This window comes from Ochotona princeps, chromosome 11, assembly GCF_030435755.1.
Source record: "Ochotona princeps isolate mOchPri1 chromosome 11, mOchPri1.hap1, whole genome shotgun sequence".
Taxonomy (NCBI): Eukaryota; Metazoa; Chordata; class Mammalia; order Lagomorpha; family Ochotonidae; genus Ochotona; species Ochotona princeps.
In genome coordinates, this window is record NC_080842.1 from 72,619,068 (window position 1) to 72,638,850 (window position 19,783).

A 19,783-nucleotide genomic window follows, 5' to 3' on the forward strand; every position below is an offset into this window, starting at 1 on the left:
CACTCCCCCCACACTCCCTCCCTCCTCCTCACTCCCCCACTCCCTCACTCTCCCTCACTCCCCCCACTCCCTCACTCTCCTCACTCCCTCACTCCCCCCACTCCCTCACTCTCCTCACTCCCCCACTCCCTCACTCTCCTCACCCCTCACTCCCTCACTCACTCCCCCCCACTCCCCTCCACTCCCCCACTCCCCTCACTCCCCCTCACTCCCCCCACTCCCCCACTCCCCTCACTCTCCCTCACTCCCCCCACTCCCCACTCCCTCACTCCCCTCACTCCCCCCACTCCCTCACTCCCCTCACTCCCCCACTCCCCCCACTCCCCTCACTCCCCCACTCCCCCCACTCCCTCACTCCCCTCACTCCCCCCACTCCCCCCACTCCCCCCACTCCCCCACTCCCCACTCCCCCACTCCCTCACTCCCCCCACTCCCTCACTCCCCCCACTCCCCTCACTCCCTCACTCCCCACTCCCCCACTCCCTCACTCCCCTCACTCCCCCCACTCCCCACCTCTCCTCACTCCCCTCACTCCCCACTCCCCCCACTCCCCCTCACTCCCCTCACTCCCCCCACTCCCTCACTCACCCCCCACTCCCTCACCCCCCACTCCCCTCACTCCCCTCACTCCCCCCACCCCCACTCTCCTCACTCCCCCACCCTCACTCCCCCCACTCCCACTCCTCACTCCCCCACTCCCTCACTCCCCCCCACTCCCTCACTCTCCTCACTCCCCCCACTCCTCACTCTCCTCACTCCCCCACTCCCTCACTCCCCCCACTCCCTCACTCTCCTCACTCCCCCCACTCCCTCACTCCCCCACTCCCTCACTCTCCTCACTCCCCCCACTCCCCCCACTCCCCCACTCCCTCACTCCCCCACTCCCTCACTCCCCCCACTCCCTCACTCTCCTCACTCCCCCCACTCCCTCACTCTCCTCACTCCCCCCACTCCCTCACTCCCCCACTCCCTCACTCTCCTCACTCCCCCCACTCCCTCACTCCCCCCACTCCCTCACTCTCCTCACTCCCCCCACTCCTCACTCTCCTCACTCCCCCCACTCCCTCACTCCCCCCACTCCCTCACTCCCCCCACTCCCTCACTCTCCTCACTCCCCCCACTCCTCACTCTCCTCACTCCCCCCACTCCCTCACTCCCCCCCACCCTCACTCCCTCACTCTCCTCACTCCCCCCACTCCCTCACTCCTCCCACTCCCTCACTCCCCCACTCCCCCACTCCCCCCACTCCCTCACTCCCCTCACTCCCCCCACTCCCCCCACTCCCCCCACTCCCTCACTCCCCTCACTCCCTCACTCCCCTCACTCCCCCCACTCCCTCACTCCTCACTCTCCTCACTCCCCCACTCCCCCCACTCCCCTCACTCCCCCACTCCCCCCACTCCCCTCACTCCCTCACTCTCCTCACTCCCCCCACTCCCCCCACTCCCCCCACTCCCTCACTCCCCCCACTCCCTCACTCCCCCCACTCCCTCACTCTCCTCACTCCCCCCACTCCCTCACTCTCCTCACTCCCCCACTCCCTCACTCCCCCCACTCCCTCACTCTCCTCACTCCCCCCACTCCCTCACTCTCCTCACTCCCCCCACTCCCTCACTCCCCCCACTCCCTCACTCCCTCACTCTCCTCACTCCCCCCACTCCCTCACCTCCTCCACTCCCTCACTCCCCCACTCCCCCCACTCCCCCCACTCCCTCACTCCCCTCACTCCCCCCACTCCCCCCACTCCCCCACTCCCTCACTCCCCTCACTCCCTCACTCCCCTCACTCCCCCCACTCCCTCACTCCCTCACTCTCCTCACTCCCCCCACTCCCCCCACTCCCCTCACTCCCCCACTCCCCCACTCCCCTCACTCCCTCACTCTCCTCACTCCCCCACTCCCCCCACTCCCCTCACTCCCCTCACTCCCCCACTCCCTCACTCTCCCACTCCCCCCACTCCCTCACTCCCCCCACTCCCTCACTCCCTCACACCCCCCACTCCCCTCACTCCCCCACTCCCTCCCTCCCCTCACTCCCCCCACTCCCTCACTCCCTCACTCCCCCACTCCCCCCACTCCCCACACCCTCCACTCCCCCCACTCCCCTCACTCCCCCCACTCCCTCACTCCCCTCACTCCCCCACTCCCCCACTCCCTCACTCCCCTCACTCCCCCCACTCCCCTCACTCCCCCACTCCCCCCACTCCCCTCACTCCCCCCACTCCCCCACACCCACACCCCCCCACCCCACTCCCACACCCTCCCCCACTCCTCCCACACTCCCCTCACTCCCCCACTCCCCCACACCCCCCACTCCCCTCACTCCCCCACTCCCTCACTCCCTCACTCCCCCCACTCCCCCACTCCCTCACTCCCCCCACTCCCCTCACTCCCCCACTCCCTCACTCCCTCACTCCCCCACTCCCCTCACTCCCCCACTCCCCCACTCCCACACCCCCCACTCCCCACTCCCTCACTCCCTCACTCCCCTCACTCCCCCCACTCCCCCCACTCCCTCACTCCCTCACTCCCCCACTCCCCCCACTCCCCTCACTCCCCCCACTCCCTCACTCCCTCACTCCCCCACTCCCCCACTCCCCCTCTCCCCCTCCCTCACTCCCCCACTCCCCCACTCCCTCACTCCCTCACTCCCCCTCACTCCCCCCACTCCCCCACTCCCTCACTCCCTCACTCCCCCACTCCCCCCACTCCCCACTCCCACCCCACTCCCCCACTCCCCACTCCCCCCACTCCCCCCACTCCCCACTCCCCCCACTCCCCCACTCCCTCACTCCCCCCACACCCCCCCTCACTCCCTCACTCCCTCACTCCCCCCACTCCCCACTCCCTCACTCCCTCACTCCCCCACTCCCCCCACTCCCTCACTCCCCCCACTCCCCCACTCCCTCACTCCCTCACTCCCCCACTCCCTCACTCCCCCCACTCCCCCACTCCCTCACTCCCCCACTCCCCCACTCCCTCACTCCCTCACTCCCCCACTCCCCCACTCCCCTCACTCCCCCCACTCCCCTCACTCCCCTCACTACCCCACTCCCCTCACTCCCCCCACTCCCTCACTCTCCTCACTCCCTCACTCCCCCCACTCTCCTCACTCCCCCACTCCCTCACTCCCCCACTCCCCCACTCCCCCCACTCCCTCACTCCCCCACTCCCCTCACTCCCCCCACTCCCCTCACTCCCCTCACTACCCCACTCCCCCACTCCCCCACTCCCTCACTCCCCCACTCCCCCACTCCCCCACTCCCTCACTCCCCCCACTCCCCTCACTCCCCTCACTACCCCACTCCCCCACTCCCCCCACTCCCCCACTCCCTCACTCCCCCACTCCCCCCACTCCCCTCACTCCCCCCACTCCCCTCACTCCCCTCACTACCCCACTCCCCCACTCCCCCCACTCCCCCACTCCCTCACTCCCCCACTCCCCCCACTCCCCCCACTCCCTCACTCCCCTCACTCCCTCACTCTCCTCACTCCCCCACTCCCCTCACTCCCCCCACTCCCCTCACTCCCTCACTCCCCCACTCCCTCACTCCCCCCACTCCCCCACTCCCCTCACTCCCCCCACTCCCTCACTCCCCCCACTCCCCTCACTCCCTCACTCCCCCACTCCCTCACTCCCCCCACTCCCCCACTCCCTCACTCCCCCCACTCCCCCACTCCCTCACTCCCTCACTCCCCCCACTCCCCCACTCCCTCACTCCCCCACTCCCCCACTCCCTCACTCCCCCCACTCCCCTCACTCCCTCACTCCCCCACTCCCTCACTCCCCCCACTCCCCCACTCCCTCACTCCCCCCCACTCCCCCACTCCCTCACTCCCTCACTCCCCCCACTCCCCCACTCCCTCACTCCCCCCACTCCCCCACTCCCTCACTCCCCCCACTCCCCTCACTCCCTCACTCCCCCACTCCCTCACTCCCCCCACTCCCCCACTCCCTCACTCCCCCCACTCCCCCACTCCCTCACTCCCTCACTCCCCCCACTCCCCCACTCCCTCACTCCCCCCACTCCCCCACTCCCCCACTCCCTCACTCCCCTCACTCCCTCACTCCCTCACTCCCTCACTCCCCCACTCCCCCCACTCCCCTCACTCCCCCCACTCCCCTCACTCCCCTCACTACCCCACTCCCCTCACTCCCCCCACTCCCTCACTCTCCTCACTCCCTCACTCCCCCCACTCTCCTCACTCCCCCACTCCCTCACTCCCCCACTCCCCCACTCCCCCCACTCCCTCACTCCCCTCACTACCCCACTCCCCCCACGCCCCCCACTCCCCCACTCCCCCCACTCCCCCCACTCCCTCACTCCCCCACTCCCCCCACTCCCCCACTCCCCCCACTCCCCCCACTCCCTCACTCCCCCACTCCCCCCACGCCCCCCACTCCCCCACTCCCCCCACTCCCCCACTCCCCCCACTCCCCTCACTCCTCCACTCCCCTCACTCCCCCCACTCCCCCCACTCCCCTCACTCCCCCCACTCCCCCCACTCCCTCACTCCCCTCACTACCCCACTCCCCCCACTCCCTCACTCCCCCACTCCCCCGCTCCCCTCACTCCCCTCACTCCGCTTACTCCCCCGCTCCCCTCACTACCCCACTCCCTCACTCCCCTACTCTCTTCACTCCCCTCACTCCCCCGTTCCCCCCACACACCCCTCAAGGTGGAAAGGGGCCTCTCCCTTTGTTCTGTCTCTCTCGCCCCCTTCTCTGTCTCTCCCTGTCTCTGTCTCCCTGTCTCTGTTTCTCTCTCGCCCTCTCTCTGACTCTCTCTCTGTCTGTCTCTCTCTCCCTGTCTCTGTCTCTCTCCCTCTCTCTCTCCCTGTCTCGCTCTCTCTCTCTCTCTGTCTCTCTCTCCCTGTCTCTGTCTCTCTCCCTCTCTCTCTCCCTGTCTCTGTCTCTCTCTCTCCCTCTCTTACTCCCTGTCTCTGTCTCCCTATCTGTCTCTCTCTCTGTGTCTCTGTCTCTCTCTCTCTCTCTGTGTCTCTGTCTCTCTCCCTCTCTCTATCTCTCTGCTCCCACTTTGTCCCTGCCCCATGGCTACCTCCCCCACCAAAACAAAGAGCTCTTGTGTGGCTCACTTATTGTGTCTGGCATCTTGGATTTGTGACGAAAAGCTAATCCCGGCCATTGTGGCCACTTGGGGAGTGACCAGTGGACAGATCTTTCTCCTTCCATCTGTAACTCTGCCATTCAAACTAAGGAAGGGAGGAAGTCAATTTTTCTTAGCATACAGTAGGCCGATGCAGCCTGTGGACAACACTTGTGCTGCCCCAGCTAGGGAGGGATTCTGCCTGCCAGCCTGCATGCGCCAGGGAGCTGGGCATGGAGGAGTAGCGTGGCCAGGCAAGGCAGGGCCATGCGGCCGTGGTGATGCCAAGGCAGGGCAGTAGCAACTGCAGGCTCCAGGCACCCGACAAGCCAGCGGCCCAGCTGCAAGGGGAAGGGGGCTCACTCGGGGGTGCCGTGGCCAAGGCAGCCTGGGGGGGGCAGGAAGCTCCCCCTGCGCTGCCATGTTCCCTGCCCAGCAGCATCTGCAACACAGGGTCCACCTGGGCTGCCCAGCGGAGCTTCCACAGCCACACAGAGGGTGCGGGACCTCCGAACAGACAGCCCAGCCCTGGGCCTGGGCATCACCCTTGGCACTGAGCCAGCACAGGGAGTCTTGCCTGGGTGCTGTCAGCTCCTCAGGGAGTCAGCTGAAGCAAGGGGGCATGGGCATTGCCCACAGCAGTCGCCGGGGCTGTGAAGGAGGGTCATGCAGACTGCACACCTGCTCTGCAGCCCCCCGGGACCTTGCCACACTGGCTCTTGGGGCACTGCTGCTCACTGCACAGGGACAGATCTGCCGCAGACTGCCCAGGCCACCCAGGGAGCCCGTGCCCATGGCTCTCCCAGTGCCCGCTCACCACACTGGTACTCAGAACCTCGGACCCTCCTCTGTTACCTCTGCATGGCATCCCAAGCAGTTCTCCATCTTCAAAATTCCCCAGCTCTATTACGGAAGACGTTCAAGAATCTGGTTTTTGCTATTTAACCTGATGCTCTAATTCATATTATCAGTCTTGGGATGTTGGCTCTCAGGCTGACAGACACCTTCGGCAACCCTGCTGCGACCATCAGCGCTGATGGCAGAGGCGCACTTGCAGGCCAAGGGTCCTCGTCTCTCCCTGTGGCACCACTACATCACTGAGTGCAGCAGGTGCATGCTGAGCAGGAAGCAGACGACAAAATGCAAAGGCGTTACTTCATGGTCTCTGACAGCAAAACACGAGGGGTGTACTCAGCCCCAGCTGGAGGAGAGGATACCTGCAGTCAGCTCTCTGATGTCACGCCTCCTGGCCGGAGGTGAGTGGGGCCTCCTGGGCGGCAGGGCCAGGAAGAGGGCCCACCCCAGCTCCCATCGAGCAAACCAGGACAAACCCACATGGAGCCTGAGAGCTCCTGGTACCCAGGGCCAGCTCCATGCCACCTGCACATATCCCTGACCAAGCTGACCCTCCTGCATCAGCAGGGACCACAGTTGGCCACACAGCCACGGCGACGAACGTAACTGTAGAGACGATGCCGAAGGATGACCACTCGGCTGGACCACTTACATAGCAGCAGCTGTCCGGGAAAAGGATGGATTTGCCAATTTCAGGTAACACAAAGACCAACTTCCTGGCAGTGTCCTGACCACACCACACTGGGCACTGCCTGAGGACCCAGCCCAGGGCTCAGCATCTCGGGTAATAGAAGAGCTGGGCCTCCCATGAGTACCAACTCACACAAATGAGGCTGAGAGTTTGGGAGGGGTGCGGGCCTTGGGGTTGCGGGAAAGTGCAGCTCCCTGCAGTGTGGCGACTGTGGGGGGTGCCCCTGCCAGGTCGGACCCAATGCTGGGGACTCACGCCAAAGACACTGCCGGAAGGCAGTGAACGAGTCCCCGGCTTCCCCCAGGGCTACTAGTCTACCAAGTGGTGCCAGGCTTTGTCTGCTGGCCACCCGGCGGCGAACTCGGGGGTTTTTAAGATATGTAGTTGCTGCCTGGGGACACCCATGACTAAGGCCAGTTTTAGTGTAGGTGAGAGGTGAATTGGGTGATTCCCAGTGACAGGGTCATGGAAGTTTTAGGCATGTGTGGGGACTGAGACCTGGTGGTTTGGAGGGAAGTATCCAGAAGACAATTTGGGTTAGACAGATTCACCAGCCCAATTAGGAATCCAGAGATGGCCTGTTAGCATAGAACATCACTGATCGCCACACACCAGCCCACACCAATGCTATGGATGGGGGCCTCTTTGGCAGTGTTGGGTACCATTACCCGACTGGGTGGTGGAGTGGTGGAGTGGTCACATCTGGCAGGGTCAAGACACTATCCAGCACACGAGAGAACTTGGTCTGGGGGTAGACTCTGTGGGGTTGTGTGGGCCCAACCCTGTGGAAATACAAGTCCCCCTGGTTAGCTCGCAAGCTGGGGTTGGGGTGGACTAAGCTAGATGTGACCATGCCACCTGCCATCACTCACAGGTGTAGGAACCCACAACAGTCAGGGCAGGTCAAGGCATCAGCACCTGAATGTGCATCCATTAACATGATGTGGGGTGGGCCGTGCTGCCACTGGAAGGGGGCAGAATGGGCAGGGCTGAACAAACCTTAACTCACAAGAAACAACAGAAATCAGGTTGGAGCACAGGTCATGCCAAGTAGGTCCTTGCACCTACTGATCTGCGTGAGACAGGGACACTAAGCCGCAGCATCTAAGGGGTCAGGACAAGTGAGGGGCTCTGCCAAGTTGAATCAGAGCAACCACTGGCCTTCATGAGATCTAAGGCTGGGAACAGGCCCGGTTGGACAGCTAAGGGGATACTCTAGCTAGGTTGAGTTTCCCACCAATGAGCGCATGGGCTGTAAATGGGGCTGCATTCCGATCAGGAAACGAGTGTAATCCCACTTGGCACAAGTGTGGACTGGGAATGGAAGCACCAAGCCAGACCAGACTCCAACACCATCTGGTGCTCTGCAGGACCAGGGGAAATGTGTGACAGACACAGGTCTCAGCCCTTACTGAACCATGTGTGAGCTGTATGGGGGTATGGAAGAGCCATGGCTGGGTTGAAACATCCAACAGTAAGAACCAGATTGGGTTGAAGAACAGTCAGGAAACACCACTGTTCCTGCTAGGACAGGAGGTGAACTGAGCAGGGATGGCTCATGGACCCACTGGTATGCGCGAAAACTGGCACTGGGAGAGTTTCTGATGGAGGAGCCTGGGCAACTCCTCTGGCAGGACACAGTCCTTAGAGGTGAGCGCAAGAAGCACAATAGGAAACAGCCCAGAACAGGCTATGGAAATCATCCCACCGGCATACACATGGCATGGATTGGGGGCAGACCAGGCTGAACCTGGTGAGTCCGAGCGCCAGAACAGAGTGTGGGTCGAGCCAGGTTCGGTTAAGGAATGCCAAGGTGAGATGAGCTGTACCAGATGTGGTTGCAGCGCCCAAACAGCACATGTGATAATCAGGGGGAGGAGGCAAAGCCGACAGGGGAATGTGGGATCCCCTGCTGGACAACTACTTCCATTGGAAGGCGTGAGTCAGGATGGGGGCAGATCAGACTAGGCAGGGCTGTAACACCTGTGGGCCTCATGTGGGCTAGATAAGGGAAGGGCCACGGTGGGCTGACTGTTCCGACTGGTGCAAGCAAAAACTAGAGTGGGTGAGGGTCGGTTGGCCTAGCCGCAGCATCAGCTGGCAGAGGCTGGCACTTGGAGCTAATTCTGTCAAGTTAAATGCCAGAACTACCTGGAGAGTGCACAATCTGGGAGTGAGTGTGGCCTAGAAGGGAAATAGTGGGCACCTCCCTCAGGGCTACCACTCTCACTGGACAGCACAAACACCAGGACAGGGGCAGGGGTGGCTGGACAGAAGGGCACCTGCCAGTAGGTGTGTGGGCTGGATAGTAGGTTGGTTGGGTTGAGCTGGGCTCCCATGCCCATTGACATGTGCGAGAGCTAAATGGGATGTGGGACAGACTGGACAAGCCTGAGGTACATACTGGCAAGCATGGGAACCAGGGTAGGGGGCAGAACTGGTGGGGGTTATGGGGAGTCGCCCCAGCTAGGCTGCAGCTCCAACCAGTTTGCGTGAGGACCGAGTATGAAGTGGGCAGGATCGAACTGGACTACAACACCTGTTGGTTCACGAGGAAGACAGGGCTGGAAACAGAACGAACCCAGCAATCCCAACAACCAGCAAGTGCATAAGCTGATTGGTGTGACAGACGGTGTTGGACTGTGTGCTAGCAAACTCGCGCAGGAATCAGGCCTGTGATCATCTCAGATGAAGTTTCTTTGGAGATCCCTCCAACTGAACTGCTGATCTTAGAACCCCAGCCGTGCAGAGACTGTCGGCCAGTGGATTCTGAATAGGGTTCATTGTGATTGGAACTGAGACACTGGCAGCAGTCCAGAACTGATGAACTATCAAAACTGTATGAGCAGGACCCTCGGAGCGTGCCTGGTTCCCATGCTTGCCGTTGGGGATCTAGGGTGGGTGGGAGGTTGGGTGGGGCTTTTCCCTTTGTTTCTCCCCTAACCCCAGATACAGGGAAAATGATAATATTAGTGTGGAAACAATGGTATTGCCCACTTTCACCCTGTAGCCCTTGACCCTTTGTACCCTAATCAACTAAGTAAGATTATTCAAAAATAATTTTTAAAAAAATGAGGCTGAAAATCCACGCCATCACAACGACATCCTCCACACCCACGTGGTCACAGCCACGCCCATCACACCCACATTATCATCATACCCACGTGGTCACAGCCATGCCCATCACACCCACATGTCCCCACGTCCATCACACCTACGTGGTCACAGCCATGCCCATCACACCCACGTGGTCACAGCCACGTCCATCACAGCCACGTGGTCACAGCCACATCCATCACACCCACGTGATCCCCACCTCTATCACACCCACGTGGTCCCCACGTCCATCACACCCACGTGGTCACAGCCACGCCCATCACACCCACGTTGTCATCACACCCACGTGGTCACAGCCACGTGGTCATAGCCACGCCCATCAAAAACCTAGAGAGCCCTTCAGGGGATGACCTGTGCCTGCCCTGGCCGGGCCCAGTTGACAGGGTTCTGTCCTGGGCCATCTCTGGCCCCACTCACGGCGTGGCTGGCCAGGACAGTGCGGAGAGCGCCCCGGCTCCCCCACACCCCTCACCGGAACAGCCCCAGCAGCCTTTGGGCATTTCTTCTGTGTATTTTCAGCACTCAAAAATAACCTAGGTACAAACTGACCAAGAAAAGGCATCTTTTGAGGAAGCTCAAAGGGGACCAGTGGGCTCAGTGTGGGGGTGAACTCTCAGCCACACCGTCTGCTGGCCTCCTCCACTGACCTCGCCCCAGCTCCCACCCTGCACACACTGCCCGGACAACAACAGGCCTGGCTTTCCTGGGTGGTATTCCGGGATGGAACGCCTAGGACTCACCGCAGGCAGGCTGCCCTCCATTCACCAGCAGCTGTACAGGAATCGCACGGGCAGCCACCCCCAGAGAATGCCCTCTGCCTCAAAGAAGGCCTGGGGACCACCCGGGGTGGGGAGGGGCTGTGAACATCCAATGTTACCCTCCGAGCCAGCCCCAGGCCCCTCGCCTGCTGGCTGTGGGAGCCACAGGAACAGGGTGCGGCCGGCTGGGGCGCGCTGGCTCGGGGGGAGCAGGGGTGCGGCCGGCCGGGATGCGCTGGCTCAGGGGGAGTGTGCTCCAGCGGTCAGGACTCACCTTTTTGCTCTCTTTGTTCTTCCTGGCATGGCGATGTGGACTGAACAGGCTCTGCATCCCGAAAGCCTTCCTGGACCAGTCAGCCTTCTGGGCACCGAGCGGGGGCTGCGAGCAGCTGCCCTCCACGCGGTAGCGGTCGGCAGGGATCTTGCTCATCGGAGGGGGCAGCGTGCCACAGTTGATGCTGGACCAGCCGTCGGTGGAGTCGGTGTAAGATTCCTGGTCGCTGGCGTGGCCACACTGCCACTCCTGCAGCACGTGTACAGGGAGCCATCGCTGGCCACCACCCCGCCTGGTGGGAGGCACCGAGCTCCGTGGGGCAACGGGAAGCCCCTCCCCAGGGCAGGCTGGCCCCAGGTGCTTGCCCAAGTCCCGGAACCTGTCTGCGGGAGGCACAGCGTCAAAGGAGGCGCCTCCCTCGGTGTCATGGCCAAAGGCGCCATTCCAGGGCCCACCCCAGGACTGTGAGGGCCGCCCACTCGCGGCCTCCCAGGCAGCACTGCCACCACCTGGGCCGTGCCGGCTCGGGCCCCCGCCCAGGTCCACCACCAGCACGCGGTTGCTTTTCTCCTCCTGGGTGAAGTTGCCTATGCCACTGTCGCTGTTGCTGCTGGTGCTGTGGTGGTGCTGGGCGTCAGCGTCCCCATCCAGGAAGGCGCGGGCCCGCACGCCCTCGATCAGCTCGCCCATGTCGCGGTACAGCACGGAGACAAACTGCAGCACAGGCAGCGAGGACGCGGGGAACTCGAGGCAGCCACTCGTGTCGGGGTCAGCCGTGCAGGCAAAGCCGAAGCGCCGCGCGACGCCCTGGTGCACCCGGTGTGGGAACAGGTCAGGGTCCACCATGAACACGTGGCAGGACGTGCGCAGGGTGCCCTCCTCCTCGGGGGCCAGGCCTGCGCCCTCGCCCGCCTGCATGGTCACCAGCCCAAAGAAGCGCCGGTCGTCGGGACACACAGCACTGAAGGCCAGCTTCTCGGCCGGGTACTCGGCCACGACACCAGCTCTGTCGGTGCAGAGCTGCACACGGTCGTGTAGGATCTTCATGGACACCAGTGAGTGGATCTTTTGCTCGGCCCGTAAGCGGCGCATGCAGCCGCGGATGGCCTGCAGGCTGTCGCCCTCAAGGTTGGAGCTGGTGGACGGCAGCTCGATGGAGCCCAGGTAGCCCACGACCATGGCGACATTCAGGATGCTGGCGTCCAACCCCGCATCGTCGAGGCCATCCAGTCCGACACTGAACACCGCATCGTCCAGCGCAGCCCTGGGCACCTCGTCCTGGCCGAGCGCAGGGGTGCAGGGACCCTCGGGCGGGGCCCGCAACCTCGGTGGCACCGGGCTCTCAAACATCATGGTGAAGATGCCGCCTGACCGCAGTTCCTCCACCACCCGCTCAGCCCGGTTGATGCCCAGGGCCTTGGAGTCCAGCCGGGGCTTCCACCAGCTGCGGCCCTCACAGAGGCCAGCCTCCTCATCGCTAGAGCCGGAGTCGGCGCAGCCGGCACCCCTACCAACCACCATGCGCAGGACCCCAGAGCACCTGCCGATCAGCTGCACCACGTCCTCGTGCGAGGCCTTCCTCACACTGGTCTCATTGACGGTGAGGATCTGGTCACCGGGCCGCAGGCCCACGCAGTCTGCAGGGCTGCCCCGGACCACGCAGCTCAGCACACAGGGGGCCTGGCCAGCAAGGGTGAAGCCGTAGCCAGCCCGTCCGCGGGCCACTTCCACACTGCGCACCCGAGGTGCCACAGCGCCCGCCAGCGGCCGCTTCCCAGCCTCCCCTGCCCTAGACATGGCGGCGCACGACCAGTGCCCTGAGCATGTTTCCCTGGTGCAGGGGCCCGGCAGCAGGGGTCCCAATGCAGCCCCCACTGTCTTCTGACAGAGCCACCTAAGGAAGAAAAAGAAAGAGCTCATTACTGGGGAACCAGCACGTCTGACGTCACGGTAGCTCAGAACCCCACACAGGGCACTCTCCCTGCAGGACCCCAGCGGCTGCTCCCCAGCACGGCCTGCAGCCTGGCTGCATTCGCTGACAGCCGTGTGCATGCAGTGTGCAGAGCTGACCAGCCACACACACACACGTGCATATCATAATATACATGTGAATGCACATGTGTGCCCGATATGTATGTGCACACGTGTGTGCAAAGACTCACAGCGCACATGTACACACACACACACCTGTCTGGTGTGCAGAGCTGTGAACACTGGGCCCCTGAGATCTTCCTGTCCACCCCTCGTGTGACCATAACTCCCCAAGCCATCTTCCCTGAACAGTGGACCCAGGCCAGACCTGCTCACACGTGGCCTCCGCGACCACAGCACTGTGTGGGGAGCACCACTGGTGCTCAGCTGAGGGCAGGCGACCACTATGCTCTTCCCACCGCAGCCTGACCTCCTGACGGCGAGTCCCACTGTCACGGCACACAGCCTGCTGGAGGCCCCAGGATACTTGCAGAGACCCCAGGGACCCCGGGCTGGACTCCTAAGGCACTGCACCAGGCGGCGCAGATGGCAAGAGGCCGAGCAGAGACCTGGCGTGCAGCTGGCATGCAATAAATATTTGAGCAGGAGTCAGGCTTGACCTCACGAGCCTGGATCAGATGAACGGCTCATGCAGAATTTAAACGTGAGCTCACGATGCGCATGGGTCCCATGGCTGCTTTGCCTTTACTTTCTGCTACAAAGTGCAAGAAGGATGTGAATGACACCGAGGGAGACGGAGCAGTAAGCAGGACCATGGGCCGTGTTCCTTCGCGGCCTGCCCACTCCTGGGCACCTGGAGACCCCTGGGTGAACTTCCTTTTGCTCTTGAAGCTAGCACACAGGGACCCTGGCATGTCCTGAGGCCACGAGGCGGGCGGGCGCTGTGCACAGTGGGCTAAGCTACTCCTACATCCCAGGGCGGCCCAAGCGTCCAGCTCAGCCCCCCAGTGACGCAGCTGCAGGCCTGCTGTCTGTGTGCCCTTCTGGTAACAACGAAGAGCCTGTTGTGAAGATACAGAACAGTCTAGAACGGGAGCTTTCTCTAACTTCTGAAATTGTTAGCAGAATGTCTTACTTTAGAGGATAAAGTTTCCAGTAACAGAATCATAAACAGATTAAAGAAAAATCGCCTGTATGCACACACACACACGAGCACACGTGTGCACACACTCAACATGTACTAGCACATAACACACACGTGTACACATACGAGCACATTGTGCACACATGATCGCACGTGAACATGCAAAGAGCACATATGAACACATACACATGTACACACATACACATGCGAGCACACGAGCTCACGTGTGCACACGCATGCTCAGCTGTGGAGCAGTAGGACAAAGTAGCAAGCTTCGCTCACTGAGTCCCCAGGTGCCTTCCATGGTGACAGCACCGCTCACTCACAGCATGACCTGCAGGTACAATCGCTTAGACACACGCCAGTTCATAAGTCCCTATACCGCACAGTGCCAGGCCCGGCCTCTCGGCTGGGGCTGCCCGCCACTGAAGGTGGCCAGGGAGCAAGCCGGGGCTGTTGCCATGCAGCTCAGTTGGTACTCAGGTCCCACGCCCAGCTCCCCAGCTCTCAAGGGCCATGTGTGGTAGGCCCCATGAGAGGAGGCCCACAAGGCAGAGCCGGGAGCCCCACAGCAAAGGCGCTGGCTGTGCTGTGCTGGCCACCAGCCGTGGTCACCACTGCACCATCCCCAGGAAGGCACACAGGGAGACACCCTTCCCAGGCTGGGGACAGGACAGGAGGCCCTCCCAGTGTGCACACAGCAGCCAAGTTCAGGGTCAGTGAGGAAGTGGGTGTGGCACTACCCTCCTCCGCCCCCTGCCCCCGCAGCAGATGAGGGTGCGGCTTCTCTCCCAAACAATGAATGCTGCTCCCGGAAAGAACCGGCTTCCTGCTCCCACAGACCCTGACCCTGACCCCTGCACGACAGCTGCATGGGCGTCACTCACACTGCCCGATGCTCCAGGGATTCCGGGCCGTGTGGACACTGAAGGAGCAAACAGTGGGTTGGGACCATCCTCTTTCAAAATGAAACGTAAACATTCCTTCAAGTTACCAGTTCATGGAATATACCAAAAACTGCAGTTCAGAGCTTCAGCCTGCACTTAACCTCTCCCTAAGTTACATCAATACAATCCAGTGGGGCAGGCAGGTACGAGGGGGACAGGTGGGGGACAGACTGGGACAGGCCCAGGAAAGGCAGGGGACAGGTGAGGACAGACAGGGACAGATGGGGGACAGGAAGGGACAGGTGGGGGACAGGTGGGGGACAGGCCAGAGACAGGCAGGGGACAGGTGGGGGACAGACAGCGGACAGGCCTGAGACAGGCAGGGGACAGGCGATGGACAGACAGGGGACAGGCGGGGAACAGGCGAGAAAGAGGACAGAGATGGGCAGGGGACAGGTGAGGACAGACAGGGACAGATGGGGGACAGCAGGGGACAAGAGAGGACAGGCAGTGGACAGGTGGGGGACAGGCCAGACAGGCAAGGGACAGGTAGGGGACAGGCCAGACAGGCAGGGGACAGGTGGAAGACAGGCCAGACAGGCCAGAGACAGGCGGGGGACAGGAGGGAGACAGGCCTGAGACAGGCAGGGGACAGGCGATGGACAGACAGAGGACAGGTGGAGGACAGGCAGGGGACAGCTGTGGTCACTCACAAGAGAGGCAGGGTGGGTAGGGGCTGCCAGTTCCCATAGGAGCCCACAGTTGCACCCCGTGCCTGGGCCCTGCACCACCTGTCAGTCACGACGACACCAGGTCTGCAGGGACATCCGTATGATCACCCCAACTCCCAGCTGTGCAGGGAACAGGCCTGGGCCAGTCGGGACAACCCATTCACCCCACGACACTCACTCCAAGCCCAGCCAAGCTGTCCTCCCCCACGAGGCACTGACCAGCCATGCCTCAGGCGGTGATGACTCCCACACCTCCCCAGACTCAGTTGGGTGTGGAAGTGGCTGAGCGGTGAACACACTGGAACCCATGGCCCCACTTGAGCTGGCGACTCTGGCCTCCTGCTGACACACCAGGCCTTGGCAGCCACGTGAAAGCCCTGGACAAGTTCCTGCCTGCCAGCCTGGCAGACCCAACCCCAGCTCCGTGGCCATCTGGGGAACCACCAGAGCACGGAGACTCAGGCCCTCTGTCCCCTGCCGTGGATGGACGAATAAAGGAGAAACCACAGTGACTAAAAAACAAGAATGAAGCTACAGAAGTGGCAGCAAATGGGCAATACCACCCGGTCACGTGGGCGGCAACAAGTGCAGCTGTGGGATTATAGGGGGCAGCTGGGGCAGGGCAACGGGTAGCAGGCCCTGTGGAGCCACTGGGCGAGCTGCCGTCCCAGCCGCCTGTATCCCGTGGTGCAGTGTCTGCAATGTGGCCCCACCTCTGCTCTGACCCAGCCAAGTGCCAACAAGCCAGGACTCAAGTCCTTGGGTCACTGCCACTCGTGCTGGGGACCCCGATGGCATTCTGGGCTCCTGGCTGCCGTGGGCATCTGGAAAGGGCAAATGGAAGATTCTCTGCCTCTCCCTGTCTCCCTTCCCCCTTCTCTGCCTCTCTCTCCCTGTAGGAGCCTCCACGTGGCCTGGGTGGCAGCAGGGTGGCCCAGGGGCTTGGGTCTCTGCCACCCTGTGGGAGACCTGGAAGGAACTCCCAGCTCCCACCTCACCCAGGACCAGGCCCACTCCATCCGCTGAAGGCATTCAGAGCCAGCCGGCAGGTAGGAGAGTCCCCCTGCTTACCTAGACGAAACCAGGGCCACTCTGATGGAAGGCCCATCCCACACCAAGTGAGCACCTGCCCTGAAGACCTCAGGGCCAGCCAGGTCCTCCCAAGCACCCAGGACAATCCCCATGCACACAGAGGCCTCCAAGGAGAGGCCAGGCCATTGCTGAGGCACCTGCCACGTGCCAGCACTGCTGAGGGGACGTGGCAGTACCCAGCCATCAGCCACAGGGCCCACCCACACAGATGGGTCCCCACGGGACAGGCAAGTGACTTCATGCGCTACACAGTCCCTGCAGAGCGACTCCACCTGCCCCTGCAAACACCCTCTCCCCATGGCCTGGCAACGCCACGGCTCTGCACACCCCACAGGAATACACCTGAGCCCTGGGCGCCCCTGCACACCCTCCCCCGACCGGCCAGATCCGCCCTCCAAAACACAGTGGAGGACGAGTGGGCAGCTTCACCAGATGGCCACCGCCCCGGTGGTCTCTGCCTATCCCCACAGGGACACAGGCCTGGGGGCAGGGCCACCTTACTGCCTCCCTGTGCCAGTCACCTGGCCCCCACTCCATGTGCCTGGTGGCCACAAGGCCACCCAGAGTCTCCTGTGGGTCAGCAGTGGCCCTGGAGCCCTGGACTCAGGACGTCCCCATGACCTCTGGCAGGCACCAGCCTCTGCAGGGGACCTGATTTGCACTCGCACCCCCATATCACTCCGCCCTTCCCCACCACGCCCCGGCAGGCTCCCCGGACTCAGTTCCTGACACCTGGCCCGAGGGCCCCTCCTCACGGCCCAGTCCACACCCACCACTCAACGACTCTCACCCTCACCCACGCAGCCCGCAGAGACAGGCCACAGCCAGGCACGGCTCCTGATGGCAGCCACCACACAAAGGGTCCCTACCCCGGGGAGAGGACACAGGCTCTGGTGGCCCTGCATCCCCACGCGCCTGTCTCCTGCAAGCTGTGGCCCTAGCATGTGCTCAGCCAAGTCTGAACAAAGCCACTGTTGTCAGGGTTGAGGGGTCCCCCCGGGAGGCTAAAGCAAAGACTCCAAACCCTCTCAGGGCCTGAAATGCTGAGACCTGAGCCAGAACCAATCCTGCCCCTGAGGGGCAGAGAAAGCCCCAGAGGCAGCAGGGCCAGTGGCCAGTGCTGGGCAGGGAGCAGGGCGGGAGCAAGATGTCAGCAAAGCAGGGATGCGGGGCCACGGCTGGCAGGCCTCGGGGTGCTGGCAGCTGCACAGCTGTGGCTGGGAGCATGCGTGGCCTCAGCCGCAGACAGCACGGGTGGGTGGGGCAAGGAAGGAGCAACAGCAGCCACCCAGATAAGGCAACAACGCAAGGACACAGGGGACCCTGTACAGGGACACAAAGCCCACACTAGAACACAGGGGACCCCACACTAGAACACAAGGGAGCCCACACTAGAACACAGGGGAGCCCACACTAGAACACAGGGGAACCCACACTAGAACACAGGGGAGCCCACACTAGAACACAGGGGAGCCCACGCTGGGACACAGGGGAGCCCATGCAGGGACACAGGGGAGCCCCACACAGGGACACAGGGGAGCTCCACACAGGGACACAGGGGAGCCCCACACTAGAACACAGGGGGAGCCCCACACAGGGACACAGGGGAGGCCCATGCAGGGACACAGGGGAGCCCACGCCGGGACACAGGGGAGCCCCACACAGGGACACAGGGCCTGCGGCGTGGCCGCTCTCTGGCACAGTTAGCCAGCCTACCCTGGGTGCATACCTACCTTGCACCAGGGAAGTTGCAGACCGCCAGTCCCCCAAGGGAGCCGCAGGACACAGCGGCCACAGGCTCTCGGAAGCTCCGGGGACAGACACAAGGGGCCCCCAGAACACTGGTTCAAGTCCTGGCTGCTCCACTTTCCATCCAGCTCCTCTCCTCACCTGAGAAGGCCTTGGCCAATGGCTTAGGCACCTGGATCCTATGTCCACCTGAGCCCATGGCCAGCACACAGCAAGCATGCTCAGTGCCAACACAGAGAACAGCAATGGGAAGGACCCCACACTCCACAGGCCGCCTACATGCACACAGGCCAGCAGGGATGGGGAGAGCACCGTCACTCCACTAGCCAAGCAAGGGCTGTGTGGTCCCACCTAAAGCTGGCAGGGCCAAGGGGCTCCCCACTTGGCCACTTACACAGCCCCTCCGTCACATGTGATGGCCAAGTGGACAGGAGTGACCAAGGTGTCAATGCCGGGAGGCCAGCAACTGCGCTCAGACAGGGCCTGGACCCTGGACCTGACCTCCGGGAGGGAGGCAAGAGGAAGACCAGGCAGCCACACAGTGGGTGGGTGGCCCCGAGCAGTCAAGCTGTCTCCTGGAGAGGGCCCCCACTTGCCCTCATGGTGCCTTGCCAGCACCCCCAAAAGCCTGGCCCTGTGCACCCACCCGCAGGCAGGGTGCCGTGGGTGGTTGCAGGCTCGAAGGAGCGGCCAGGGCCTGAGTGAGGGGCAGGAGTGCCAGGCCCAGGCAGGCCACACTGTGAGCAAGCACCACGCAGGCCATTGCCCGGGCAGCTATGAGGCTGTCTGCTCGAACAGGCCCAGACACAGGGCTGCAGTAGCCACCCTAGGCCCAGTCCCCCTGCACAGGCGCTGGTGGCTCAGAGGCGGTCCAGGGGCCTAGTAGGCAGGGTGGGGGGCTGCCAGCCCCAAACCCCGGGCCCCCCATAGAAACCCCCAGCGGGAGCCAACCTCGACAAGGCTTGGGACACTGCAAAGTGCCTGCGGTCTGCGGCCCCCGAGGGGCCCCCTGAATGGGCTTCAGGCGTCTAGCTTTGGCCCAGTTGCTTCACCTTGTGGGGTGGGAGCCAGCAGGTGGGAGACCACATGTGCACACATGGGGCACGCCTTTCACATACAGGACATCAGCAAACGAGGGAGGCCTGTGGCACAGAAAGGTTTCTGTTGTGGTTGCGTGGCCACCTGGGACCCTGGTCATCCCGCCTGCGTGTAAGCACTCGGGCTGCGCAAGAACCCAGGTCTGGGCAGCTTGCTCCAGGCGCATGGCAAGCCTGAGCCTCCCTCAGCACAGGGCTCACCCCCTCTCCACCGGGGCGACGTGGCCCTGAGTGGTTCGTCTGGGTCTCCGCAGTCGGCCCGCACCCCAGGAGCCCCATCGGGGGGCAGGACAGCAGCCACCAACACCCCTGGTTTGCACAGGCTGCAGAGGATTCTGGGTAAAGCGTC

General features: G+C 63.0%; 2 protein-coding genes across 2 annotated transcripts in view; both read right to left on the reverse strand.

Moving 5' to 3' along the window:
• Window positions 1–19,783, reverse strand: part of HTT (huntingtin) — a 358,005-nt gene that overhangs the window by 193,087 nt on the left and 145,135 nt on the right. The gene's annotated exons all lie outside the window — the stretch shown is intronic.
• RGS12 (regulator of G protein signaling 12) overlaps window positions 1–19,783 on the reverse strand; it is a 68,975-nt gene that overhangs the window by 45,453 nt on the left and 3,739 nt on the right. Inside the window, exon 2 of the mRNA XM_058670322.1 lies at window positions 10,803–12,696. Within this exon, the coding sequence (XP_058526305.1) occupies window positions 10,803–12,599 (1,797 nt within the window). The 5' untranslated portion in view covers window positions 12,600–12,696. The remainder of the gene's footprint in view (window positions 1–10,802; window positions 12,697–19,783) is intronic.